Source organism: Diaporthe amygdali (genome assembly GCF_026229845.1).
Source record: "Diaporthe amygdali strain CAA958 chromosome Unknown NODE_21_length_814164_cov_65_183785, whole genome shotgun sequence".
NCBI classification, from domain to species: Eukaryota; Fungi; Ascomycota; class Sordariomycetes; order Diaporthales; family Diaporthaceae; genus Diaporthe; species Diaporthe amygdali.
The window spans coordinates 334739-361470 of record NW_026517041.1 but is presented as its reverse complement, the minus strand read 5'-3'; the positions used below and the strand labels follow the sequence as shown (position 1 = coordinate 361470).

The 26732-nt window shown below is 53.3% G+C and overlaps 6 protein-coding genes across 6 annotated transcripts; 3 read left to right on the top strand and 3 right to left on the bottom strand.

The window, feature by feature from the left end:
• Positions 1–290: 290 nt before the first annotated feature.
• J7T55_001503 (uncharacterized protein) lies at positions 291–3318 on the bottom strand (the record flags this gene model as incomplete). Its single annotated transcript, XM_053145605.1, has 9 exons — positions 291–472; positions 574–597; positions 671–779; positions 857–988; positions 1248–1465; positions 1852–2473; positions 2529–2650; positions 2705–2828; positions 2878–3318. The coding sequence occupies 9 exons, from the start codon at positions 3316–3318 to the stop codon at positions 291–293; spliced, it is 1974 nt and encodes a 657-aa protein (XP_052991764.1).
• A 1371-nt stretch (positions 3319–4689) lies between these two features.
• On the top strand, positions 4690–5856 carry J7T55_001502 (aromatic compound dioxygenase; the record flags this gene model as incomplete). Its single annotated transcript, XM_053145604.1, has 2 exons — positions 4690–4936; positions 5006–5856. 2 exons carry the CDS (start codon positions 4690–4692, stop codon positions 5854–5856), a joined length of 1098 nt encoding a protein of 365 aa, XP_052991763.1.
• A 766-nt stretch (positions 5857–6622) lies between these two features.
• Positions 6623–7944, bottom strand: J7T55_001501 (uncharacterized protein; the record flags this gene model as incomplete). The annotated part of the gene is made up of 3 exons (XM_053145602.1): positions 6623–7200; positions 7403–7816; positions 7887–7944. The coding sequence occupies 3 exons, from the start codon at positions 7942–7944 to the stop codon at positions 6623–6625; spliced, it is 1050 nt and encodes a 349-aa protein (XP_052991762.1).
• A 1238-nt stretch (positions 7945–9182) lies between these two features.
• Positions 9183–17566, bottom strand: J7T55_001500 (uncharacterized protein; the record flags this gene model as incomplete). The annotated part of the gene is made up of 8 exons (XM_053145601.1): positions 9183–13529; positions 13594–15813; positions 15876–16357; positions 16578–16686; positions 16764–16929; positions 16993–17098; positions 17152–17271; positions 17347–17566. 8 exons carry the CDS (start codon positions 17564–17566, stop codon positions 9183–9185), a joined length of 7770 nt encoding a protein of 2589 aa, XP_052991761.1.
• A 1609-nt stretch (positions 17567–19175) lies between these two features.
• Positions 19176–20156, top strand: J7T55_001499 (uncharacterized protein; the record flags this gene model as incomplete). The annotated part of the gene is made up of 1 exon (XM_053145600.1): positions 19176–20156. The coding sequence occupies one exon, from the start codon at positions 19176–19178 to the stop codon at positions 20154–20156; it is 981 nt and encodes a 326-aa protein (XP_052991760.1).
• Positions 20157–24240: 4084 nt separating this feature from the next.
• J7T55_001498 (uncharacterized protein) lies at positions 24241–25989 on the top strand (the record flags this gene model as incomplete). The annotated part of the gene is made up of 1 exon (XM_053145599.1): positions 24241–25989. One exon carries the CDS (start codon positions 24241–24243, stop codon positions 25987–25989), a length of 1749 nt encoding a protein of 582 aa, XP_052991759.1.
• Positions 25990–26732: the final 743 nt, after the last annotated feature.

The following is a 26732-nucleotide window of genomic DNA, read 5'->3' as shown; positions in this document are numbered from 1 at the left end:
GCTATGATGAAAACTCCCAAGATTCTGGTTGTGGGCCATGTAGCAAATGTAACTGCACCTGTATCCGCCATTACAAGTGAGGAAGCGGTCATGAATCCTTATTTGAAGAGTTTTTAATTCGATTCTCCCTTCACAACAGATCGGGTCAAGGTGGGAACTGTCCACTACCCCTTCTTATACACATTACTTCTAATGACGAAATAGTACTATGGGTGGTTTAATATCCGTATCACACCCATGCCGTAAGCCCGCGTAACTGAATACTGCCTAGACCCCAATCATATCTCACATTACAATAGGAGGACTTCGGAGCTGATAATTCCCGTTGCGGGTGGCGCGGCCTGGAAGTATTCTGCATTGGAGCGCGAATTGCTGACTGCATGCAACTTTTGCATCACCCTAGCTGTCGTCTTGGGGGCGGGGTCCAAGGGAGCACCATAGCCAGAAATACACGCATACCCCGGCCTCGGGACTGTAGTTTCCAGTTTTTGGTGTCTTTAGACTAGAAGTTAGGCAGATGCAGCTTCCCGCCTGCGATAAGCTCACTGAGACAATGTTTCAAAGGAAACGTACTTTGTGCCGCCATGGCTTCGAACTCTGCTTATGATCAGCGGGCCATCCGGATAGCTGACTGTTACTTAGCCTGCCGGCTATTCTAGGCACGACTGACGATAGCCGACACAACTGGTCAGCTCTTGCTGCTGAGAACACCAGATCCGATACTTGTAGTCCATTGGTCCCCGCAATGCAGCTAACGTCGAGGCCTTTGGCCTGTGTGGCTGTATGTGGCAATAATCTTCTACTAGTGAAGCCCATAAGCCAAGGGTGTGTTCGATCTTGGGATAAAGACAGATACTGGATTTGCTGGAAAATTGTCATTCGTCGTGGCGGAATGTGATGGGTCAACGCCCGGCTCTACCGGGTCAGACAGGTAAGATCGAATCACTTTCAGCAGAGAACCGGAGTCTAGGACACCGGAAGCCAATAACTTCATTTAGGGCGTTCTCGTCATCAGCCACATGCTAAAAATGTTTTCTAAAGAAACAATTTCATCGCGCAGAGTAGACATTTGACAATGATAAGCGACACGAACTCAAGGAGAAACTTTTGGAGCTGTCACCCGGATAGAGATCACGGCTATTAGGAAACGGAGACCAATAAGTGATTGTGAGTCAAGTAAGCTCACAATTTGAATGACTTTTGCAAGGAAGGAGTTAATCGGCACAATCTCAGTGTACATCGTGGACAATTTCGACGTAACTACTGCCATCAACGTCTGCACACTTGGAACTCTCGTTGCGTTGTTCTCTTTTTTGGAATTTTGCGGGTGGCTTTACGGCGACCTGGTCACGCTGCATAAATCCTATGAGGAGACGATTCCCGGCTACGAAAAATAGCGTGATCGTCTCTTTATTCTCAGCTGGTAGGGGTATCGGGTCACTCATGTCCAGACCGCTGAGTGGCGCTTTAGTTCAGTCAGATGCGTGGAAAGATCGTGCTAGCTATGCGTATGGCAGCAAGTATGGCTATTTTTACGCAGCAGCGAGCATGTATGTCGCACATGTCAGAGAGAAACCACACCCTCGATTAGGGCCAGGGTAATTCAATAAAAATGCCCGGAGAGATTCAGATTATCCAAAAAGAAAATCCATAACAATAGACTGCCAGTGGGAAAAGTTGAACTATGGAGAAGGTAAATTGCTTGATACTCGGTTAGTGCTTTTACGTTGGAAGAGCAGTAGACTGGAATGCCAATCAAAATTTGGGAAACTTGCGTGACAAGTCTCGCTCATCCTAGTTTATTTGGAATTCCATGGACTCCACTCTCGTCATTTTTGTCAAGATACCCACAGATGCGTCCTTCGGGGTCCCATTTCTTCCGAATCAACATCAATTTCTTGCCAGCCTCGTCGCTCCAGTACTTGGTGTCATGGAATTGAAGATCTTTGTCGCCCAAATATGCCCCTTTCTGACTTTTTCGGAGGCCTTTCATGCTCTTTCTGATCCACGTCTCGTGCCATTCATCTTCTCTGGCGTCTTTATAGGCTGCGTACAGAGCAACATAATGATCAGTCTGCAAAGTCAATGCCATATCTTCCAGTGGCTCACGCGAAACAGGATTCATGGGTTCCCAGTAACCGATGCCTCCCTTTGGTAGCGATGTGAATGCTACCTTCACAGTCTCCGCAAGATCAACATCATTGTCCAGGTAGACGTTATCTGCAACCCAGCGGTGATTAGGCGGCATCAAAGACCAGGATGCTTCATAATCTTCGATCTCATCAGAAGGCTGCTGTTCCGTGCCTTTGAGAGCATTGGGAGGACGAGTATCCACCAGAACCTGTAGGTACGACCTCGCTTCTGCTTCACTTTGAGCGCGAGCGACGACGAGGACTGCAATAAAGTATCCTTGGTCCGGATCATTCATAATGTGAAGTACCGGCTCAGTGTTGCGGTGGAGACTTGGCAGGATCTATGAGATGTCAAAATAGACTTTTTCCTACGAGCAGGGCTGCGGCGTATAATACCTCATTAATCCAGGTCTTCAATGCATCATATTCAGCGATGGGATAAATATAAGTGCTGTTAAGCTGGATTGGAAAGGCCGGCATCGTTTTCAAGTAGAACCTTGTGACAACAGCAGGGAATCCTGAGGTGGTTATCAGCCAAGTCTCCCACGCAAGCGGCCTTGCGAGAAACCTACCTGGACCGGCGCCTCGTGCTGCCCAGAATAAATCTGAATGCTGCTCCTTATCACAGTGCAATATCTCGCCCTTAGCAGTAACGACATCAATCGCTTGGAGAAACGAGGCCGCCCAACCAAATCCCTGTTTGCGTCAGTAGTACAGAAATGAAGTCACTCTGAAATCAACTCACCCTCGCGTTCAGACCCATCCCTCCTTGTAAAATGAACCCACCTAAAGCCACCGAGGCGAAATGGCCGGCGGGCAAGAATCTCGCCCTCGGCCGTAGATATTCCGCCAGCTCAGTGCCAATTGTTCCCGGGCTTGCCTCCAGTATTTCGGTGGAATCATTGTAGCTCAGATATTTGAAGTCCACGAGATCTATTAGGACACTGTCCTGGCGCAAGCTCCAACATGCCCAACTGTGTCCACCCGAGCGGATGGCGACACGCTTATCCTTCTGGACAGCTAACTTCACAGCAGAAACCACCTGTGCAACGTTGCGTGGACGTACGATGGCAATGGGGTAGCGATTGGGAACGCGCAGAGTAAACACTCGTCGGCGTTGTGCTTCATACTTCTGGGACGACTCAGGTTCATCACGCCAGACCACAGGTAGCTGTAGATCGTCCATTTTCACAAAGAATAACGATAGAGTTTTGGGTACAGGATCTAGCCAGTAGAGTGAATTTTATTGATTGCCAGTCTCCAAAGAGAAAGTTGAATCTCTGATGTGGTTTTATACTGTCCCATTTGATTCTATGCTCTGAAAGTTGAACATCCCGTCGGGGCGCCGGGGAATTGTGGTCCTCTTTATTCCGTAATTCCGATTCCTCGCCCATAGACTTTTAAACTCTGCCTTTTCCAATGCCAAAGAATTTTAATAATGAAGAACCCTTTGAGATACAAAGGTACCCCGCATAACAAAAAGAGGCCCGATAGAATATTTCACAAAACTATACCCCGGAAGCATACATTCTCGGATATACGGGAAAACCTCGAACGTCCGACTCAGAGAGCCTGCGACTAATGACTAAGTTCGTTAGTGAATATAAACGGGATATGTGAAGCCACTTCTTTGTTTTCAATTCTTAGTACATTGGTGTATCGGTGATTTCTGGTAACAGGACGCATGCAAAATAGCTGTGTAAGACATCGTGGTGTGAAGTTGCTGTCGCCAGATTCAAGAAGGCCCATAAATTATGCTATCTTAATACATTGTGACAGAAAATAGATTAGCGTTCACTTTAAGCAAGTAGCTTATAAATAAAGAGATTGGGGGAAGAGGGTGAGGAATATTGTTCCAGAGAACTATTCGCATTGCTTATTAGTAGCATACACGCCCCACATTTCACCGCATAACCACGGTACAGTATCGCGTGGTGTCGAAGAGGAAGCTCTACATTGATTTGAAACATTCGAAAGAGAAAATGAAAACTTGAAAATTGCAGGACCCATGATGGTGCACATGCTGACCATTTAGAACTGTGCCACTCGTCACTTTCTCTCGCGTCATGGTGGGATCCACGTTCCCCTGAGAGACTAACGTAATGCAGGACGCGTACAACTCGCCAAGATCAAACTACCTAGATATTTACCCACGTCCCCCCACATGCCGCTTGCTTGCTTGTTCTTTACAAAGTAGGTCTTCATGAGCACATCCACATATATAGATACCTGGGCTTAGAAAATGACACAAGTGTATTGGATACTTAATTGAATACTTGTGGATCCATGAGCCAATCCATACCCAACTGGGAACAACATCGACCTTGACTTACCACGACAGGTGGAGCTCTCGCTCTCAGGCCCTGCTGACGTATTGTGCCGATTAAAGGGGGGAATCCAGCAAAGATATGTAGATAAATATAATGCATATCGAAATGTAATGGCGCTTCGTCTCTGAGCACGCCCAGCACTGGAAAACACCAAGCTGGAAGACCTCGTGAGGGACGCTGACTTGTTTGAGATCATTTTGAATTATCTTCGACGTTGACCAGCAGAAATGATGAGCTTACAAACATTAGCTGCCGTATTGGCACTACTTCCGGCAGCCACGCTCGCTCACCCGGGGGAGAATGTCGCGGCAATCAAGCGGGAGATGGCCCAACGTAACACTCAGCACGCATACGCCAGCCGCGCATTAGCCAAATGCCAGAATTCACCTCAAGCAGTGGCCTTGAAGGAACGCAGCGCTGCTCGCCGAGCAGCCAAGGCGATGGAGCTTCGAGAAAGACGCGGATTGGCAACAGGTATGTCTAGAATCTCCTTTAATCCAGTCGTAACAGAATGGGACTCGACGACTGACGGTGGATGTGAAGAGCGCATGTCCCATCACAAGAGGGACCTCACAATGCTCGAATACTACGCATCTGAAAGTCACAACAAATCCTCGACAGGATACACAATCGAGACTCCGGAGGACACCATCTTCGGTTCTAACAACACATGTGCGCTCGTCCCTGAGACCACTATCGGACCGTACTACGTGACCGGGGAATACATTCGATCCAACATCACCGAGGGACAAGCCGGCGTTCCCATGCATATAGAACTGCAGCTTGTTGACATGAATACTTGCGAGGCCATTCCTGAAGTTCTCGCCGACATCTGGCATTGCAATAGCACAGGAGTGTATTCCGGCATCGACACGAGCCAAGGAGAGGGAGGCCTGAACTCGACGTTCCTTCGCGGCGTCCAGATTGCGGACTCCGAGGGGGTGGCCAGCTTCGATACCCTCTTCCCTGGGCACTACGATGATCGCGTTACACATCTGCACGTGGTCTTGCAGAACAACTACACTGTGCAGCCCAATGACACATACACCGGAGGGACGACTCTTCACATCGGGCAGCTATACTTTGACGATGCGCTTGTGCAGGCTGTCGAGGCGACGACTCCATACAACACAAACACCATCCCTTTCACCACGTGGGAGGTGGATGGTTGGATGTTGGAGGAAGCCACTACGGACTACGATCCATTTGTGGAGTACGTGCAGCTTGGCGAAGACTTGGAGGATGGACTGCTGGCGTGGATCACTGTTGCTGTAGATCTAAGCAGCAATCATGACACCAACCTTACGGCTGCAGCTCACTACTACGGGACAGGGGGTGTTGCAGTCAATGGAAGTAGCAAAGGGCTGCCTCCCTCGAACCCCAATGCATCATAGCATTATTAATCTAGAGCGAAGTCATTCCAATTGTAAATGTTTCGTTGAGTGTCTTCAGCCGCAAGCATGGGAGGAAGTCGTATGGAGTATCATGTGACTACGGACGTAAAGTTAATTTTCCCCTTGTATGGCTGTCAGCCTGCCAAGGTTTCATGCGACTAGAGACCTCTATGGATTTTAAGCTTTATTAGTTGAAAGCGTGCAAAATGGATGTATATCTCATATCTTGGTATAATAATTTTCCAAAATTTCACTTAGGAAAGGGATCCCGTTATCAACACTCAAAGACCACAGGATAAAGCGCCATGGGAGAAAATGGGTTTCGCGGTGTTTTCCTTCTCTTTTTGTTTCTTTACGCTATTCTCTAGGCGTTGAAATTTAAATCAGAATTTCGAACATTTATTGGCACCGTACGAGCCGACGCCACAAGTGCAGGAGTATGCGAAATCTACCTTGACTCTCCACGTAGCAGTAATGGCATAGTACATAGAAATAACCGAGCAACAATACCTGTCCAACGACATGTACCGTGATCGCTGGGCGTGCAGCAGGCTGCAACGATCTGATCTTATAATGAGAATCTATATGGAGTGTTAAGCGTCCCAGTCACAGCTACAACGAACACATCATGGAATATCTCTCCGGTTGCCTGAACATTGGCACTGCTTTAAATATCAGGAAAATGCCCGAAAATATGGAGGACCTCTCTGTTAATTTGTAACTTGATTTATAAACTCTCTCCACGAAGAGTCTCCAATGGCATTACTTAGTTGGCAAAGTATAGCAGATGTCCCTCTTTTTTGGCCTGCTTCTCCGTGTAGCTGACCTCGCTGACCGTGTGGCCATCTGCGTCCTTCAACACAATCTTGCCGCCTCTGTTCCCGAGCTCCGCCTCGGGCACCTCAAAGCAGTGCTTGCTGTGAGCGCTGACCTGTGCATCGTCACCCAGCAACTGTACCTGCCCGTGTCCATTCTCAATTTTCCAACCTTTGAGGCTCACATCACTGGCACCGCGGTTCTGTACATAAATCCTCTCCCCCATGCCCTTGTTAGCCTCATGGTCCGGACCCTTAGGGTTGACCACTGCAGCTTCGATGCCCACACTGCCCTTGGTCGCATGGCTCTTGGTGGCGTATTCCGTGGCGGTGCCGCTGCTCGAGCCACCGCCTAAAGCCTGCGCAAACGTCTGTCCCTCTGGGTCACCATTGTCGTCCGTCGTGAGCGTCTCCGTGGCAAACGCGAGGAAAATGCCGTGCCAGGAGCCGTCTGCGAACTGAATTACAATCCCGCCGTCCTGGTATGTGCCGTTCTCCTTCTCAAAACTACCCGAGTCTCCCTGGTTCACTGTAGCATTTGGAGTCAGCCATCAAAGCACTAAGGAAGAAGTTCTGCTCAAAGATAGATCGAAGTAGACCACCATATTCCCAGCGCCCGTTTCGAAAACTGCAGCCTAACAAAAGGCTTTGGTTCAAGTACTGAAATAGACCACATGTATGGCAGATGATCCTCCCTGGAGGAGCTAAGATTGTATCTGGAAGCTGCTTACTGTGAATGTCGTGGATTCCCTCTGAACCGTTGGTGTCGCTGTAATGACTACCCCAGATGTACAGAGTCGCCTTCTCCTCTACCGCCTGGTTCATGACGGGATCTACATAGGCGCTGATGTCACCCTTCTCGGTGGGGTCACTGGGGTCGTGTGACACCAAGGTGCCGGCTGAGGGAGTCAAGAAGCCCTCGCGGAGGAAATCGAGTGCGAGGGACGAGCTGCCCTTTTGGGTGGAGAAGCCCATGTCCAAGGCAGACAGCTTGGCGGTGGAGGGCTGCTTCGGGTTGAAATTGGAGACGAACCAATAGACGAGGCGCGTGTCGCTGCCCGTGGACGAGATATTGACGTCTGCCTCGTAGGTCTTATTGCTATTAGTGCCATCGGTGAACTCGAGGTGCCCATGTGTGCTACTAGCTAGGATCTTGGTTAGAACAACGATTGCAGCGCATACTTGAACGCTTGTCCCAGCGTGTAGGAGCCCAACCTTGGCCGTTCCAGCTCGAGGGCGTGCACTTCCAAAGGCCGTAGTTCGAGATCGGCATCGTGGAGGCTGAATGGGGTCTTCTTCCGGGGCTGGGGTGGGACAGGTAAGGGATTAGGTACACAGCGGTTCGTAATGTTGATGGAGGAGATAAGGATCATGAAAGAGAGAAATAAGCCTTGGCAAGGGAACTTTTATGTAGAGTCAATGGGCTATATCTGCTGGGCGACAACCTGTTCCACTCATGCCCAACCACCGGCCACCATTCATGCAGGGCACGTGGGGGACTGGCGGTGACATGACGAAACTCCCGCCCGCTGCGAAACACATCGCAGCCTTTTGATACCTACATTTGCCGTCCTTTCCGCAAACTTGATCGAGGCAACCAAGCAGCTAGGCCACAGTTCCAACTATGCAACACCTGGGCCACACTTGAGCAGCGACCAGGTTTTGCCAAGCTGTCAACCGTCGACCGAGACCAAAGCCAAGCCGCGGGCCGGGGCGCATGTGCCGGTATCGGGAATTCTGGGTCGATTCATGCGGATGGGCAGATCGGGGCGATGAAGCGTAAGATCCGAGGGGCAGCCATATGCATTGCTTAGATAAGGTGATGAATGTAGCTTGCATGGCCTTGCTTCTGTCGCCCACGAGAAACAACGCGCACGCAGTGACGTAACGACGTAGCATTGAGATTTTGATAGGTCCTCCGAGGGTCGCAGACGCCTGCAAGCCGTCTGGCAGTCCGGCATTCCAGTCGTGGCTGTGCGTGGCGGTCTACAAGCACAGCCGCCGTCAGGCATTCCCCTGTGCTGCGTACACAAAACGTGAGGGCTTCGTGCTGATATTTGATTCCAAATTCCGATTCACTCTGGCGTATGCGAGGAGATTTTTGAAGAGTGAGAAGCCAGGCAGTGGCATCGCAATAATGTCCACAAAATGGATGAAGATATCGATGCACTGCCAGAGAATGCCTGAGTCGCAGGGTGTTAGATGAGGATCCGCATTTTGCCCTTGCTAGATTCAATACAGCATTGCTCGAGAAAACGACCCGATGGACTTGTGTTGGGTCCGGATTTCAAAACCATTCAAATATGGGAATGTGTGATATTGCCGACCATACCATGCTTGTAAAAGAGTTCACTGAAATTCATTGGTTCATCTCGTTTCCCTATCCTACAGATAATAAAGACAAGCAGGCAGTAAGATCAAACAGGCCATAATGACAAACAGGCGATAGAAAACAAGAACAACATAAAACATGGTCTAGCTATGGGTATAAGTTTATCTAATGCAGCATTATCAGTGTACCACCAATTTCGATGCTTCCGCCATCTTGCCCGCCAAATCCGCCATGGGCATGCTCTTAAGTATTTCGCTCACATGTATGACGCTTTGGACCTCCTTCAACGCCCACGCTCTAATGTCGACCGCAACCAGACTATCAACGCCATACATATTTATGGGTCTGCTGGCGTCCATGTCGTCAATCTCCATCATCAGCCCCTTGGCCAGCTTGGCCATGAGGCCCGACAGAACAATCCCTTTCGCCTCTTCAAAAGTCTTTGCCGAAGCCAGCGTCGACTTTATATCCGCGCCGTTTGCAATCTGTGTTGTGTTCTCGCTCTTGGACTGATGTGTATCGTAGACACGCATGGCGGAGAATCTCGCATCTCTAAACCAGTAAGGCTCGTCCCGGCCTGCGTGCTTGATCAGGCCTCCAGTGGCGAGACCGAGCACAGGCTGACCCCTGGACACAGCTTCGTCGTTGCTCATGGCCGCCTCCATGATGGCGAAGAACTGGCTCGCTTTCAGGTCCCTCACTCCATCCCGCACGACTTGCGGCACCTTGGCGCGGTCGGACTCGGCCACGAAACCAATCTCGCCCATCCAGCCGAGGTTGATGCTGGTTCCTGCCAGGCCCAGAGATCTTCGATGAGCACACAGCGCATCTTGGTAGTTGTTGCCCGCGTTGTAGTTGCCCTGCGCGATGGAGCCAATCTGCCCAGCCGCGGAGGACAAGCAGATGAAGAAGTCAAGCTCCTTGGAGAGCTGTCTGTGCAGGTTGAGGGTGACGTTGTACTTGGGTTGCGTGGCGGCAACAAAGTCAGAGTGGGTCATGGTCTCGAACATTGTATCTTGCACGCTCATCGAGCAGACGACAGTGCCCCTGATCGGTGGGAAGCCAGAAGTAGAGACAAGCGACAACACAGCTTCCAGTGCGGTTCCGTCACTGATGTCGCTCGCAAAGACCTTGATGCTCACTCCTTGTTCCGAGAGCTCCTGGACCAACGCCTGCGCTTTGGCATCCTTACTGCCGGAGCGGGACGTTGTCACAAAGTAACGGGCGCCCTTCTCTGCCATCCAGCGCAGAAGAGGTCGGCCTAGACCGCCGAGACCTCCAGGGACAAAATAGGTTGCATCAGGGCGGAGCTCCAGTGGTTGTGTCAGCCTCTCACCGATGACAGGAACAATGTCACTCTCATCGATCTTCAAAACCACGCGGCCTCCTCCGAGTTTAGACCTAGACTGCAGGGTCCTGAAACCCTCAGCCACCTCGGACAGCTTCAGCACATGCAGCGGTGTGGCCTTGATGATACCCTTCTCGAGGTACTGCATCGTGTCTGCGAAAATGCGAGTGAACAGCCTGGGGTTAGAGTATAGCATGCACTTCATGTTCACGCCGGTGAACGTGGTGTTGGAAGCAAAGGGAACCATGTCCAGACCAGTATTCGATCTCATGTCCTTCATGCCGAGCTCGATGAATCGACCAAAAGGCACCAGGCAGTGCCACGACTGCCTCAGTGCTTCTCCAGTCATAGAGCTGTTTAGCACGACGTCGACTCCACCCTGTGATGTCGCGTGTTTGATCGCTTGCGAGAAACCAGCAAAGCCGAAGATATGGTCGAGAGGCACGCCGCACTTCTCAACAAGGATACTCTTTTCTGCCTCACCAGCCACAGTAGCGTACACCTCGGCTCCAATGTGCTGCGCGACATTGACAGCTGCCATGCCAAGCGCTGTGGTAGCATCGTGGATCAAGATAACTTCATCTTTTTCGAGTCTCGCAGAGTTGACCAGTCCGTACTTCACCACACCATATGACCTCATGATGTTCGTGCCGTCTTCAAAGGTCATGCCCTCTGGGAGCTTGTGCACCGCCGCGCTGCTGGTGCGGAGGTATGTCTTATACCAATTCGGCTCGATGCCGAACGCTGCTACTCTATCACCGATGGCGACGTTGGACACGGCGGGGCCAACGCGAGTCACAACTCCGCTGTACTCAACGCCGAGCTGTGTGTCCCAGATCTGACCCACGGCAATGGCCATGTCGTACGGGTCGAGCCCGACGGCTTTGACCTCGATCTCGACCTGGTCACTGCCGAGTGGCGCAGAGAAACCATCGTCGTCTCGGAACACGAAGCTGTCTAGGTCGCCGGTCTTGGAGAGTTCCATCTTCAGCGGCCTGCCATTCTGCCTCAAAGGCTGCGGCGTGGGCTTTCCATCGACGACTGCGTCTTTGTCATCCTGGACTGCGGAGGAGAGAAGCTTGCTGAGACGCTCGTCTGGTGTGATTCTGCTGACGTGTAGGGCACCGCCTCGCTCAACAAACTCGTACTCGTTGTTGCGCTCCTCGTCCTGGAGTCTCAAGACGTGCAAAATGCTGTCGACCGAGACAGACTCAGAGCTCTTTGGGTCTATGTCGACCGTCACAAGGTTGATGCCGGGCTCTTCACCTCGGATCGAGCGTGCTAGACCAGTGAACATGGAGTGTTCTGGGTTTGTACACTCGAGAGGGGAGCCGCCCTGGGTCAGCCATACTGTGCTGCGTGCCTTAAGAATGATTTGTTTGATGGCCTGGAACGCCTTCTCGTCTATTCGGCTGAACAGTGGCTGTTCAAGCTCGACGGCAACGATGCACTTGGCTGTTGCAAGGTCTTCGAATGTGGCAGTGGCAATGTCGCTCAGTGACATGTACTGGACCGTGCGGGCAGACTCAGTCAGCTTCTTGGACAACTCCTGGACTAACGGGCGCGCAGTCTGAGAAGTGACCACAATGACCTTGTCAGCTTCAGTCGTCGTCTGGTGCTGCTGCGTTGTCGCGCGCGCCACCATAACACTGCTCGACCAACCCTCGTCCTCACGGTCCCTGAAGGACCACTCGATGCCGTCGAATCCGTTGCGCTTGAGCCTGGAATCCCACTCACCCTCGAGCATCTCAGGCCCGTTCAGTCGATTGTCTTCCTCGCCGAGCCACCACCCGGCCAGCACACCAAAGACGGCAGACCGACGAGCAACCTTGCTTGTGAGCTCCGTGGCGACAAGGTACCCGCCAGGCTGGAGCAGCTTGCGGCAGTTGGCGATGGTTTCGTCCATTCTTTTCGTGGCGTGGAGGACTTGGAAAGCAACCACAACGTCATACGATCCAAGGTCAAAGCCTTGACTGCCCGGGTCCAGCTCCGCGTTGAATACCTTGAAGTGCATGACGCCAGAGCTGCTCCACTCTTTGAACTCTTCCTTCGCCTGCTGGAAGAACGAAGCAGAGATATCCGTGTAGGTGTACTTGGCCACGTTTGCCTTGCCGAGCTTCTTGAGGATCTTGCTTGTCGCGGACCCAGTACCAGCGCCAACCTCGAGGATTCGAAGAGGCCGCTTGTGCGAGAGTAGAGAGATGAACTCGCACTGTACGGCGGGCGTCTTCTCCTCTGACAGGCCAGAGCGGTACATTTCCTCCAGCAGCCCGTCGCCATTCATGAGCTCCCACGGCTCAATGACGCCTGTCAGGACGTCGTGCAGATTGTCCAGAATTCGGACCAGCATCTTGCCTTCCGTCGAGGCTGCAGCTGCGCGGGAGAGAACGGCATTCTCTGTGGCCTGATCGGCTGACAACCAGGCCGCTGTCTGGCACGGAAGAGAGCTGTCTAGAGTCTTGGAGAGGTCGACTTGACGCTTCATGTATTTGTAGAATACTCGGTGGTGTTTGGCCATGCTGCCCGCCTGTTCCAATGTGAACATCTGGGTTGCACGCTTGCAGAGGATGTAAGCGGCCCACTCGAGGTCTTTGATAGACACGTAATCCGCATTGGTGGCTTTTGTCCACGTCTTCTGCAGAATCGCTCGAACTGCATCGGCAGGAGAGTTCTCGACATCGATGTCCCAGACGGGAACGGCACCCAACTTTGTCAGAGACCTAGTTGTAGCTTCGGCACTAGGCGCCTCGGCCCCAGTTTCGCCATCCAAGTCTGTTGTCTTGAAACCTTCGAAGACAAGGAGAGGCTCCGAGAAGGATGAGTCGGACACAACGACCGTTGAGTTGGTGCCATCGGCCCATTTCTCGTTGATTGAACCAAACGCACCGAGCATTGTGCCTGGCGCCAGTGGCGAGATCGACGCAGATACGAAGATGTTCTCAATATACTTGGGGACTCTGATTTTGTCGCGACCGCCGCCATCGCAGGCGGATAGCAGCTGGAATGCGCCCTCAAGTGTGGTAGGATGTACCACATGTTTGGATTCGAAGTTCTCAGGCATCAGACTCGCTGTGTCTTGTATCTGGATAAACCCAGTGGCGGAACGGCGGCTGCCGGATATTTTGGTGGAGTGAAGGGATTGGTAGGCTTGCTGCCATTGTAGACCTAGGTCGGAGAACTGGAACAATCTGTCAGCTGCTTTTGACTTCTAAACGGTTTGGAATGAGAGGGTTTTGACTCACAGTATCGTAGAACTGACCAATGGCCCGAGGCTTTGCACTCTCATCGGCGTTCATAGTATTCCACTGAGACCTCCACGCCTCTTTGGTGGTCGCGTCGAGCGCAGTATACTCTATTTGCACGAGTCCCGAGCTGTGCTGCGTCCAAGCACCGCTCCTATCTCGACTGGACAAGCTGAATTCGCGCCAGTACGTTGTAAGACTGCGGCTACCAGCTCGCCATGCTCGCAACGCAAGCCGTGTCTCGACACTACTCTCGTCGATCTCATCAAGAGCCAACGGCGGGCCTGGGAAAACATCGCGGAACCGGTAGCCCACAACCGTCTTCAAGGGGTCGGCAGTCCGCCTGACTCCCTCTAGGACAAGTGCCAGCATGCCGGAAAAGCTGAGGACGGTTTGGCCACGGAGCATGTTATGTTTCAGCCATGGCACCTCAGCTGGGCGCAGGTAATTCTTCCAAACGGGCTCGCCAGTGGTGTCTGGGCACGACTCATCAAGCGTGCCAAGAAGGTCATGCCGCGGGTCGACGCGCATCCGGTACGCCCTTGTGCGAGGCGTCTCGTACCAGAAGCGGGAATTGTGGTTCCATGCATAGGATGGCATGTCGACGAGGTGAGTCAGCTCCTCTGGAATCGAGGTTGTCGAGTTCACCACTGCGAGCTTGACCGGAAGTGCGTGCTGCCAGAGTGTGCCTGCGGCCGTCAGGGCGGTTGCGACCGCATCCTCCTTGCGGGTCAAAAGGCTGATGTAGGGTATCTTTGCGGCATCGATGTTTTGGTGCGCTCTCAGTATTTGCTGGACAGGGCCTTTCAATGCGCTGTGAGGACCGCACTCGACGAGCACGAGGGATGCTGAAAGTGAGAGGGCTTGGGCGTGGTCGAGAGTAGCATCGACAGCTTGGTGAAACCTGACGGGAGACACCATATTGTCGACCCAGTACTGAGGTTCTCTCAGTGCTTCCGCAGAGACCTCGGTGCCCGTGACAGAAGAGAACATCTTGACACCATTATTTGGCTCGATTTTCTCCTTTTCAATGCCATTCAGAGATTCCAGGTAGGGCTTAGCAAGATCCTCCATAAACGGGCTGTGGTATGCCGCCTTGACGACCAGCCTCCTGCTGAACGCCCGACTGCCAATTAAGGCCTGCACTTCCTGCAGCCCGTCCGCTGAGCCCGAGACGGTTACGCTCACAGGAGAGTTGATGCAAGCAACGACAGGTTTTGGTTCAATCTTCACCTGGTCGATATACTCTTGTGTCTCCTCCTTGCCGAGCGCAACAGCCAACATCCCCAGCTCCCTGCCGCCCGCGTCGAGGCTAGCAGAGAGTCTACCGCGGTGGTATGCGATGGTCCACGCCGCAGAACGAGAGATGACCCCCTTCGCGTAGGCAGCCGCGATCTCGCCACTGCTGTGCCCGACCACCAGCGCAGGCCTCACGCCCCAATCCGCCAGCAAGTCGACCAGCGCAACCTGCACGGCCGTGCATGCGGGCTGGCTGACCTGCGGCTCGTTGATGCGCGGGCTACTGATCTCCTCGACCAGATCCCACCCGCAGCCGAGGGCTTTGAGGTGGGCGCTGGCCTCGATCATGCGCTGTTTGAATGTGGTATAGGCCATCAGCTCGAGGCCCATGCCCGCCCATTGTGCTCCTTGGCCCGTAAAGATGAAGAGGGCGGTGGGACATTCTGAGGCGGGTCGGATGGGCCTGGCTGGAGTGGCGAGGGAGGTGGCGGCGGATGTTATGGACTCGACAACGGCGAAAGATTTGAAGGCGAGGTGGCTACGGCGCTCTGAGAGGGTGTAGGCGAGACGCGATAGGAGTGCCGGTTTTGGTGGGAACTGGCGTTCGCTGAGGTAGGAGGCTAGCTTCGTTGCTGTACGGGTGATGCCTCCCTGCTCGTGAGAGGACCAGACGAGCAGCTTGGGAGTAGCTGGCTCGGCTGCATTTCTCAGAACAGAGCCCAGAGAGAGCCCGGTTTCCTGCTCTGAGTTGGGTGTGCTGAACCCTGAAGACGAGGAGGCCAAGTCAGAACACACACCCGGGCTTGAGGGTTCGCGCGGGACGAGCGGACTGGTATTGTGGCGTCCTGAGAGGCCATGGCTCGTGAGATAGTGGTACGCGTCATCTAGGACGCAGTGGGCGTTTGTCCCGCCGTAGCCGAAGGAATTGACGCTGATCCGCCGAAGCCCACTGGTGGGCCAAGGCGTGAGCGATGTGGGAATCTGTATAGCTGTTATCAGTCCTGTGTCAGGAGGCTTTGAAAGAAGAGCTGGACAATACTGACAGCGAGTCCCCAGCCATCCAAATCGAGCTTAGGGTTCACATTCTGCAGCCATAGGTTCGATGGGATCTGACCCTTTTCCAGGATGTACAGAGCCTTGACAAGACCAGCTAGTCCCGCGCCACCTTCTAAATGGCCAATATTACTCTTAACAGAGCCTATGTACAGGGGCTGTCCGGCCTTCCTGCTTGATGCAAAGACTCGACCAACAGCGGCCGCCTCCAAGGGATCGCCTGCTGCAGTCCCAGTTCCATGGGCCTCAAAGTAACCGGTTTCCGAGTAAGCGAGACCAGCATTGCTGTAAGCGGATCGAATCATAGCCTCCTGCGCAGTCGAAGACGGCAGATTGATCCCTGGCGTTCGACCGTCATGATTGACGGCCGTGCCGCGAATGACGGCTCGGATCGAGTCGCCATCCTCGAGGGCCTTTGCCAGGGATTTGACGAGGATCACGCAGACGCCTTCCCCACGGGCGTATCCGTTTGCTGCAACATTATGAGTCAGAACTGAATCCATATATCTATAACTATACAGTACCGTAGCAGAGAATGCACTGCTCGGTGAGCGCTTATGTTGTATCATGTGGCACCCAATGACGATGTCCGCCCTGGCCTTTCCGAAAATGCGACGGCAAGGGATTACGGAAGACTTCTAACGACATCCCCGGTCATGAAGGGTGGCATTGTGATAAGGGGGCTTGCATACCGCTCGCATCAAATGTCTTGGACTTTGCATCCGGACTAAGAAACGTCAAGGTGCTGAGATGGTTTGACGTCTCGGGCATAAGAATCAGATTGGTCGCCCCTACAAGAGCCTGCACGCCAAGTTAGCCTCAATCTCTCTCTCTTTTGATTCAATTGGTCCCGATGAATCGGGTGCAGGTATCCTGACCTGTGTAGTTTCTCCCGATCGTATACTCTGGACTGCGAGATGCAGAGCTACCAGCGATGAGGAACACGCCGTGTCCAGGCTCAGACTCGGGCCATTCAGATCGAAGAACCACGAGATGCGGTTCGAGATCATGGCGGTTCCCATACTGCCATTGGCCTCATAGCGACTATTACATTATTGTCACTAAGTGTCGTTCCCTAAGCGTTACAGCAATCCAATCAGAGCTTACGGGTACTCATGCGGGTCTGTGGCACGTAAATTGGCATAGTCGCGAAGACAAGTTGCCATGTAACATCCCGTTCGCGAGCCGGCTATAGCTTCAATCGAGATGCCCGCTTGCGGAAGATCAGCACTCGGACTTCAGGGGGGTTCTGGCGCGGATCCCTACCGTTCTCTAAGGCCTCATAACTCAATTCGAGCGCCAGCCTCTGGGAAGGATCCATAGCGTGGGCCTCTTGGGCTGTGATTCTGAAAAATGGGGCATCGAATGTCGCAACATCTTCCCTGACTTTAAAAGGACTGCATTAGCAGCGTCACAGAGGAGCTGGCCGGTCAGTGTGTCTGTGTGTATGCGCCCACTCACCGAAGTACCCGCCCCGCGCATTGTGCGTGCCCTGGTGGTCGGCACTTGGGTGATAGAAAGCATCGATGTTGTATCGGTCCCTCGGCACCTCGGCCAGGGCTGAGCGCCCCTTGGATATGAGCTGCCACAGGTTATCTGGCGATGAGGCGTCACCGGGGAAGCGCCCGGACACACCCACTATGGCAATGGGCGCTGTGGCATCGCCAAAAGTGTCCCCCATGCCGGCGAGTGGTATCCGGAATCAGCCAGCAGTGGAAGGGAGGGTGTTCGTGGTGGGAACCGAACGTGCACACAACTGAAGCCCGTGCCTTTTTGTATGCATGAAACTGATTAATTTTGCCGCAAACTTCAACGCTCGCAATGCAATGCACAGAAATCACACGTGGTCAGACAAGGATGGCGAAACAGAAGACAAGCGAGTTCATACAGTAAATTTCAAGAGGAGATGATGAGCGAGGGGGAATGGCCGGGTTTCCAGGACCAGGCATGTAATAATAATAACAAGTCCTCGGGAGCAGAGCATCATTCTGGACACCAACGCTCGCCCGCCGTCCGTCCGTCTAGTCTCCCCAGTAGGCCATTCTTAGACTACCCGAGGTCGCCATGGGGCCCTGTGAGCATCGTGGACCCATGATCCTTTCACTTTTACCCCTCGCCGTTGCATCCTGATCGCCTCAAAACTTGCTCTTGCTGCCAACATGCAATAGACTGCCCAATGGGCCACTACTAAGCTGCCTCCAACCCATCCACCTGACGCTGTTGGTACGCGAGGGAATGGAGTGTCGGCCAGCTACCGACAGGGTGGATGCGTTCCTGGAGGGCTCGTGGAATCAGATGTGGCAGGGTCACATCGCACGACCTTCGCCATCCGGCCAGGCCGACCCACATGGATGGACAATCTCGGCGGGGGTTAGTGTGGGAGGGGTGCGTGAGAAGTGAGAAGTTGGCGAGAGGAAGAGAGAGAGAAGGTCAGACAAAGACCCAGACAAAGAGCGGCCGAGTGTTAGGCCAAAAATGGACAGGCCGGGCAGACAGGGAGGGCATCGACAGCCGCGACAGCCTGACGGCCTGACAGCCACACGTCGCGGAAGCTACCGGTGCAGTGGTAGTGGGTCCTGTTGCGTAGTCTGGATTAGGCAAGGATTGTTCGATAATGGCTTGGAACCTTGAGTCCGTTTATGTGGGGGCCTGAGATGCAAAGGGGGTGGAGGGGGAAGAGGTTTTGCTAGGCGGAAAGGATTCCCGGCACTGGAGATCCTCCAAGGTTGGGAAAATCTTTCCACTCGTGCTCCGCTGCCCAGCTTGCTTCTGGCCTCTACATTCTGGGGTAATCTCCCCTTGCTGGCGCCCAAACAACCTGACTGTATTCTCCTCTCACTGGCTTTGCTTCGTCTCGCCCTATTCTCAACCTACCTCACCATCCCATACTACTTATCTTACTGCCAGCGCGTGGAGCCTCTGCGTCCAGATCTCTTCATTTGCTCCCGCAACTAGGATGACCTCGTTGGGATTCCACACGCTCCTTATCATAGCAGCTCGCTGACACATAACACACTCTCACGCATACACACACACACACACATACACACGCACAGGAGCCTGGGGGCGCGCGCAACGTTGGGTCTCTCTCTCATGTGCTGCACGCTCACGCTCACGCTCACTGGCACGCAATCTGGGTTGCGATCCGCCACCCCGTCAACAAGCAGCTGAGACATCTCCGCACCTGGGCCCGCCTGGACACACCGGTACACGCGCCGTACCAGCGACGCGGTAGTCTAAAACTTCCTCGTCATCTCCAAAAAATAAAAAACAAATCACAACCCGTCAAAATGCTCGAAGAAGACATCCACCTCATCACACAGCTGCCGCAGAATGCCTGGTTCGAAGGCTTTGCTATCCGGCCCAACGGCTACCTGCTAGTGTCGCGGCTGGACGAGCCGGTCCTGTACACCTTTGATGCCGAGGACAGGGAAGCCGAGCCCGAGGAGGTGCACATTTTCGAAGACGCCACAGGCCTCATCAATCTGTGCCCAATCCCTGGCCGACACGATGAGTACGCCGTCATCAGCGGTAGGCCCGACATAGACGACATGCAGTTTAATAACAAGTACTATACCGTGTGGCGCGTCGCCTTCTCCGAGACGTCGGACGTCACCGTCACCAAGCTGGCAGACCTGGACGACTACGGCTTCTCAATCGGCATCATCCCAGTCAACGAGCACACTCTGCTGGTGGCCGACACCTTCCTCAACCGCATCTGCAGCCTGGACATCGCCACGGGCAAGAGCTCCGTGCTGATGGAGGACCCCAGCATGAAGGCGGTCGACGGCGCCCCGTTCGGGCTCAACCGCCTGCGCATCGCAGTCGGCTACGTCTGGTTTACAAACACCAGCGCCGGGACCCTCTGTCGCTTCCCCATCTCCACCGACGGGCCCAGCATCAAAGCCACGGGCCCTGTGCAGATCATATGCGATGATGTGGAGCACTGCGACGGTTTGGCCATCGCTCCCGACGCAAGCGCCGCGTGGACCTCGAGCATGGCCAACGACTGGCTATGGAGGATAGACCTCGACAAGGACGGCGACGAGGTCATTGCAACCACCACGGTCGTCAAGGAGAACCTCTACAGCCCCACCGCGGTCGAGCCCTTCTACGACAACGACGACAGGCTAAGGCTGTACGTCGTATGCAATGGGGACAGGGAGGAACAGCAAGCGTGGATCAAGAAGGGCGACTCAAACCCTTGGGCTGATTTTCACAACGTCAGGATCACGGAGAGCGTATCAGTGTCCGTTACAAGAGGCGAGTGAGACATGACTGGGAACATGGTTTCTATCTCTGCCTACTACTATATCGTTGGGAGTCATTCGGAGTTTCCTTGTATTAGGGCGCGTCACCAGTATCCATGGGTGTCATGATTGTCTAAAGGTAATACCCACAGCTATCACTTTTTTTTGTGCGCTATGTGAGCTTAAATCAAAGATCACTTTATCCGCACACCCACGTTCCAATCGTGAAGATAAGCGATAATCCCGCCCTGCATACGACGCAGGGAGCGCTACGTATGCAGTCAGCAGGGCTATTGGAAAGCCATTTCCGGAACATCCCAACGGGACAAGCCGCGCATCTGGTGAAACGTGACCATGGCGGCGCCCAGCCGTGCAAAATATGATTGTCATCGGATCGGGGAGGCTTGCGCGATCCGGCCCTATTTCCAAGTCACTGATATGGATGTTGGCAAATGCAAGAGTTGGTGGTGTAGTTATGCACATGTTGGTGCCACGACATCAGCCAGTGGTCCACGTGGAGATCTAAGAGCCATCCTGTGCCACCATGCGGCGGCGCGGTAGTCATTACCCAATTAAATTGCACTCCACTTGGACTTGTATACCTTTTCCAGCTAGAAAGACCGAGGCTCGAAGAATGGTACTCTCTTGCATGCTGAACCGACACCGAAGGATCCGCGCCGGCGGGCCTCACGACGTCGGCCATCACTGGGGCGAGAAACCACGTGGAGGTGGAGGGAAATTATGGATGGGCCAATATGTCTCCTCTTAATTGAGGATCAATAAACATCGTGAGTGGAGACGAGCATGGTAGAGGCGGATATGCGGGCCCGCGGGATGTCACTTATCAGAGCTGTCAAGAACTTTTACGCACAAAGTAGTCCCATGCTCAACTATGCAACCAAATAAATCCACAATGACGTCCGCGAGCATGTCTTATCAGGAGTGAAATAAGGATGGGCCAGGCATTCGACTGGCTATCATGTGTTGGGGGCTAATGCAAGTTGGTCAGCCGCGATGGAGCAATTGCTTGACTGATTGCCGTGTATAAGTCGAGATCCACTATTGTGGGAAAACGGGGTCAACCAACAAATACGACATCAGCTGGCAGAGTGAGGCGGACAAGTTTCTGTCACTTCTCACTACTCGATGCCAACCAATCCAAGGGTGTCGTGTCCTCTTGCAAAGAACATCTTGGACAGGATTGGAAAGTGCAAAAAAGGCGCATCAGCTTCGAAGAGTTTCCTGTCGCTGACCTGCAAAGACCACTCGTCATAGATTCTTCTCAGCTTACCAAAAGCTCCCTCAGGATCCATTCCTCCAGGTGATCATCATTCCAAGTTTTCTTGTCAGATAGAGCTAACTACTATTTGGGTAGGTTTTGAAGATTGGAGCCCGAAGTATTGAATTCCAAGAGCTGAAATGCTACCCTCGAATGATCAACTGCTTCATTTTATCCAATGAGTGATTGATCTGTGTAGTGCTGTTCGTAATTCAAACAATATTACTATTGGGTCGGATCCACGCAAGCAAGACTGAATTCAGTGTTGTCTCTAGCCTGTCTTTCAGCTTTTCTCGCTAACCGCGGTATATAGCTATATCATCAAGGGGCCTAGATGGTGATATAGTAATCCGAGGCAATGCACATGCAAAGGATTCCATATGTTCACACCAACAGCCCTGTTGCTAAGGCGCTCTTACAATCGGACGTTACACTGCATACACGGCGCTGCGAGCCAACATGTTCCAGTAATGTGAAAAGCTTTGATTATTATCTCGCGCCATTATAGCAATATCGCAGGCTGTAGCGTGGCAAGAAGACGTGTCATCTGCAGACAAGACAATACGAGCGCTTCAATTGCATAGACCTCAAAGACGGAGAGGGGGTATAATTGCAGCCTTGTCTTTCACAAGCCTTTTACTTAGGCATACGTTGCTGCCTTTCTAGAGACTCTGGGTAGAGAATTGCGAAAGAAGCAAATTGATTACACGTTGGGATTGGTTGGCTCAATGGCATCATCTAATCTTGTCCTGCGCGAGCACGCACTGGTACCCAACTGGTAGTGTTCACAAGGCAAAATTGGCTTTTTGCATCATTTCCCGGCAAGAACCCAACCGAAACCATGTTTGCCGCCCGTCTTTGGTCCAGGCCGTTCTGAGGACAAAGCCGGCCGACCGGATCAAGATGTTGTTGATCTGTTCGTTTTCTAGCGGCCGTTAAGGTTCACTGCGGTATATTAGGGCCCGCTAATTAAGTCATGAACCTACGATAGTTCGTTCCATGTGGGTTCTGTCGGATGAGGCCCCATCAAAGGATCAGTGCTAGGATCACTGAACCTATTTCGTACGACGGTAAAATTTACTTAATATCAATTATTAATAGCACACAATGATGTTTGAGGCAGATGCACCACGTGTCCTGCTCTGCGTGGCTTTTATCAGATGTAAAACAACAGCCTTCGACCGAGGACGATGAGACCCTCGGGGATACTCCACCCGAGCAGCGGCTAACTTGGACAACATGCAATACGACTCGGAATAGAAAGAAATATATAAAGAAATAAATAAACACATTGATTCAACGCAATTGAAAGTGACACAAAAGAATAATTTGTCTGGCTCTTCTGTCATGCAGCCAGTATCAGTCTTGAAAGCGGCTTGAGAACACGTGTAACCTTTCGTCTGGCACGTGTGCACCTACTCTAAGATCTCTTTCTTCATCAAATAGATTATTTACGCGGACACTTTCCGCTGTATTTTACTTGGAGACCGTCAAATATTCGTTCTACCGTTTCCACCGCTGAATTATGAGCTGCATTTCGAGGCGCATTTTGTTTGCCTCTCATTCCTTGCGGCCATGCAAACGATAATACAAATAAGCGATATTAGTCAGATCTCAAGGATTCAGTTCTGCTCGATACTCGGGCTGATCAGGTAGGTTGTAACAACGCCAGCAATGCTATCGATAGTGTACCGCTCACTGACTTCATCATTTCAGTCGCAATAAGGTGGTTGGTACTGTCACCATAAAAGATGGATATCGTCAGACACCTACAGCTACACAGCAGCTGTAAATAGAATCTGGCTTCCTGCCCCCTCACGCATATGTGGACACTCGATTGCTCCAGGTCTTGGCTTATTCGTGTAGAACAAGGGTCCTACAAAGTTCCGAACTTGTTTGACAGATGCATTTAGGTTACGGCTTCCTGCCCAACTTGGCGTGAACTCAACCACCGACGGATGCTCGTCTTGAGCAAACTGCATTGAGCAAACTTTGAGAGAACCTTCTAAAGGCTCTTGACGTGCAGGAAGCCGGCCCCCGTCAGTCGAGGTCAGCGCGGCAGCATGTGACTTGAGGTTGCATGCCCACACCTCACGGGCGTGGGGAAGATGTAAGCTGAATGCAGGCTGCGCCGCAAAACCGGGCCCGCGGGCCAACGAGAAGCGACCCCAGCCACCACCAGAGAGACGTACATGCACGCAATCGTCCCAATCGGAACTGTCACGGCTTTGAAGCTACCACATCAAACCTCACACTGCGTCGGTCGGCGGCATATGGTGCTGACGCAGCGGACCCCGATCACCACTAGAATCTTGCTGCGGTGGTGCTGCGCCGGCAGCCTGCATGATGAGGGTCCAACCATCTGCTCATCGCCCGTCACACAGACCATCCATCCTGTGCGAGGGTCGTGTCTCTGGCCTTGGCCCAGGTAATTCAGGCAGAAGTGCTCACCTGTTCGGCGACACGATTGCCTAGACGGTCCTCCCGAGGCCTCGAGGGTCCAGGAGTCGGCCGCTTCGCGAGTCTGCCTATCCAGAGCTAGAGCTGCTGTGCTCCACGAACTGCAGCCCCCGATCTGCCATGCAGCTTGGCTAATACGGAAGAATGCATGGGCACGGGATGCTGCCAAAGGATGGGATGGAGCGAGCAGAGCCTCATTAGGACCTTGTTATTCTACTTAAGGCTGACGGGCGCACGTCACATCACTCGCTCACTTCCCCTCTTTCTCACCCTCCTCACCCTCTCGCGGAACAGGACCCGTCCCTTGTCCTTCCTGAACGAGAAAACGCCGAGTCATTTTGAAAGGGGTGCTTATTGACGGCAACTATGGATTTCGACCGGACTGCTCGTCCTGTCGTCCAGGACGACGAGATATCCTCGGGTAGCTACCAATCAGACGGATATACCCTCCCTGGCGATAGTATGGACGATGACGCCCGCAGCATTGCAAGCGCTTCCTCGTACGAATCCTATGACTCGGTCTGCCCGCGCGAGCGTCTTCCCTCGTACCGCGTTCCCAGGGGCCAGGGCACTTCGCAGCCTGTCTACGAGGCCTGGGTCCTGTGCATGTCGCACGAGACCGATCACGACATCACCAAGATTACGTCGTGCGGTTTCGACCTCGTGTCAGCCCATGACGAGGAGAAGCCCTTTGTTGTCTCCCGGACGGAGCCGTACGAGCAGCAGGAGCTCTCCGACATGACTCTGGCCTCTGTCAACAGCTACAATGCCGCCAACAAGCGAGGGTTTACCGCGCGCCTCCTCTGCGGCAAGCCCAAGACGTATGAGCAGGCGCTAGACGGGCGCATCCGGAAGTTGCCCGTCTCTCTCCAGTCCAACCTCAACGGCCTTCTCCGTAACCGTGAGGAGGCTAGCTCCAATCGCTTCCACCGCCGCGAGTGGACCGTGGTCATGATGCGCGAGCAGTATCGCTACCGGTTTGCAAGCGCGGCACCGGAGCCGGTGAAGAAGAAGGGCTTCTGGAAGGGCAAGGACTCTCGACGGGTTGAGTATCTCTTTGTCATCCGGGGTGCTGAGGGCAGGGTGGCCACTGATGACAAGGGCATGTACCAGCCGCGAGAGTTTGGCAACCCCTGGAAGAGAGTTGACGAGGAGGAGTTTTATCTTCGCGAGCGCTCCAAGGACATCAGACGCTTCGGGAAGGGATATGTCCAAGATGGATGGTGTCCCAGGCCGAGAGGGAGATCACTGTCTCCTATGCCCAATTATGCTGGTCCCCCTCCGCCACAATTCCGGCAATGTCCACCTCCGCAGCGGCCTTTGATCATCGAAGAACGCGGTAGGCCTTACAGCCGCAGCCGTAGCCGCAGTCGAAGTGAAAGTCGTAGTCGCAGCCGAAGCCCATCATATCCACCCATGATGAATGACTACCGCCCTCACCTCAACCCGTTTGTGCCTATGCCATTGCCGATGGGTGGCATGCCTCCTTTGCCTCCTCCTCCTCCTGGTCGATTCCTTGGCCAAACTCTCGCAGCACCAGGACCTCATCAGCCCCCATTTGGACTGCCGCCTTTTGAGAACCGGATGCGCTCACAGTTACATGACCGAATGAGTTTCCCCAACCCACCAAACCCGAGTGATCTCCTCCCAGAGTCCTGTGCCTGGTCCCAGCCCTTGGGAGTTCCCTTGACATACTCCGAGGGACAGCCCATCCCGCAGTCGGACATCCTCCCCGTGCCCATGCATATGCACGCAGCGGCTCCATTCCCCTTCGAGATCTCCTCCCCGCCGCAGTCCCCACGCCCCTCCTTCAGCTGCATGGGTGGCGCGCCTCCCGCGTCGCCAAGGCTGCCGACCATGGAGGCCTGCCACCGCTTGTTCGACGCCGAATTCTTGCATGACGCCGGCTCCTCGTCGTCCAGCAACCCGCCGCCGCCACCGCCCCCCAAGCCGAGCAACCTGACCACGCCAACTGAGTTCTCCCCCGCATCGTCCAACCACACCGGGTCGACTGTGCAGAGCACGGACGTCACGACGCCCGGGGGGCCTGGTATGGAGGTCTTTTGGGAGGAGGGGCCTAGCCCTGCGAATCGTGGCTTTCCGGCGGACAATTGATGGGGAAGTGCCGCGCGGTCGGGTCCATGCAGTAGTCATGCCGTCGGCTGCAAGGGCACAGAAGCTCGAGTGATGTTGGTTGTGGGCCGGTGGCGGTGGGCCGACGGTGCTTGATTGACGCTCGGAATGTGCCGTAGAAGTTGGATGCGACTTTCCTGGGTATGCGTGGGTCTGTTCTTGAATATGCGTGCTTTGGCACGTCCCTAGGTTTAATATGTTTGTCCATAAGTTGATATTCTTAGCCGTTCTCGAACATTCCTAATGCTCTTAAGCTTTTTGGTCGTCGCAATGTTGTGTTTCGCAAGGCCCGGCCCTTCAGAACTATCCAGGGGCACCCTTTTCGCCTTGATACTCCTTGCATAGTCCCGTCTGATCGGATATTTGATCAGGGATTCTCCGTGTGCAGACGAGAAGTGGTGCATGACACAGAACATGTCTCCGGAAGCCATATGCTTCCGCCTCCCTCCAGTTGGACAGAATGGGATCTGGTGTGGGGCTGAACTCTAAAGAACTTAAAAATGTGTTTCTGATTGAGTATGTAGCTTGATGTCATAATTGTGTGTCGGTAGCCATAAGTAGGTACAGTGAGGGCGAGCGCGATTCTACGGTTTTCTGCCCGATGCGGAACGGAAAGCTTCATACACTTAAGCTCTGTCAAATGGGTTCCAAACTTAAGTCTATTTGGATAGCATCCCAGATTTGCGGTCCATAAAGGTCAAGCGAGACCGAGTGGTCAAAATACG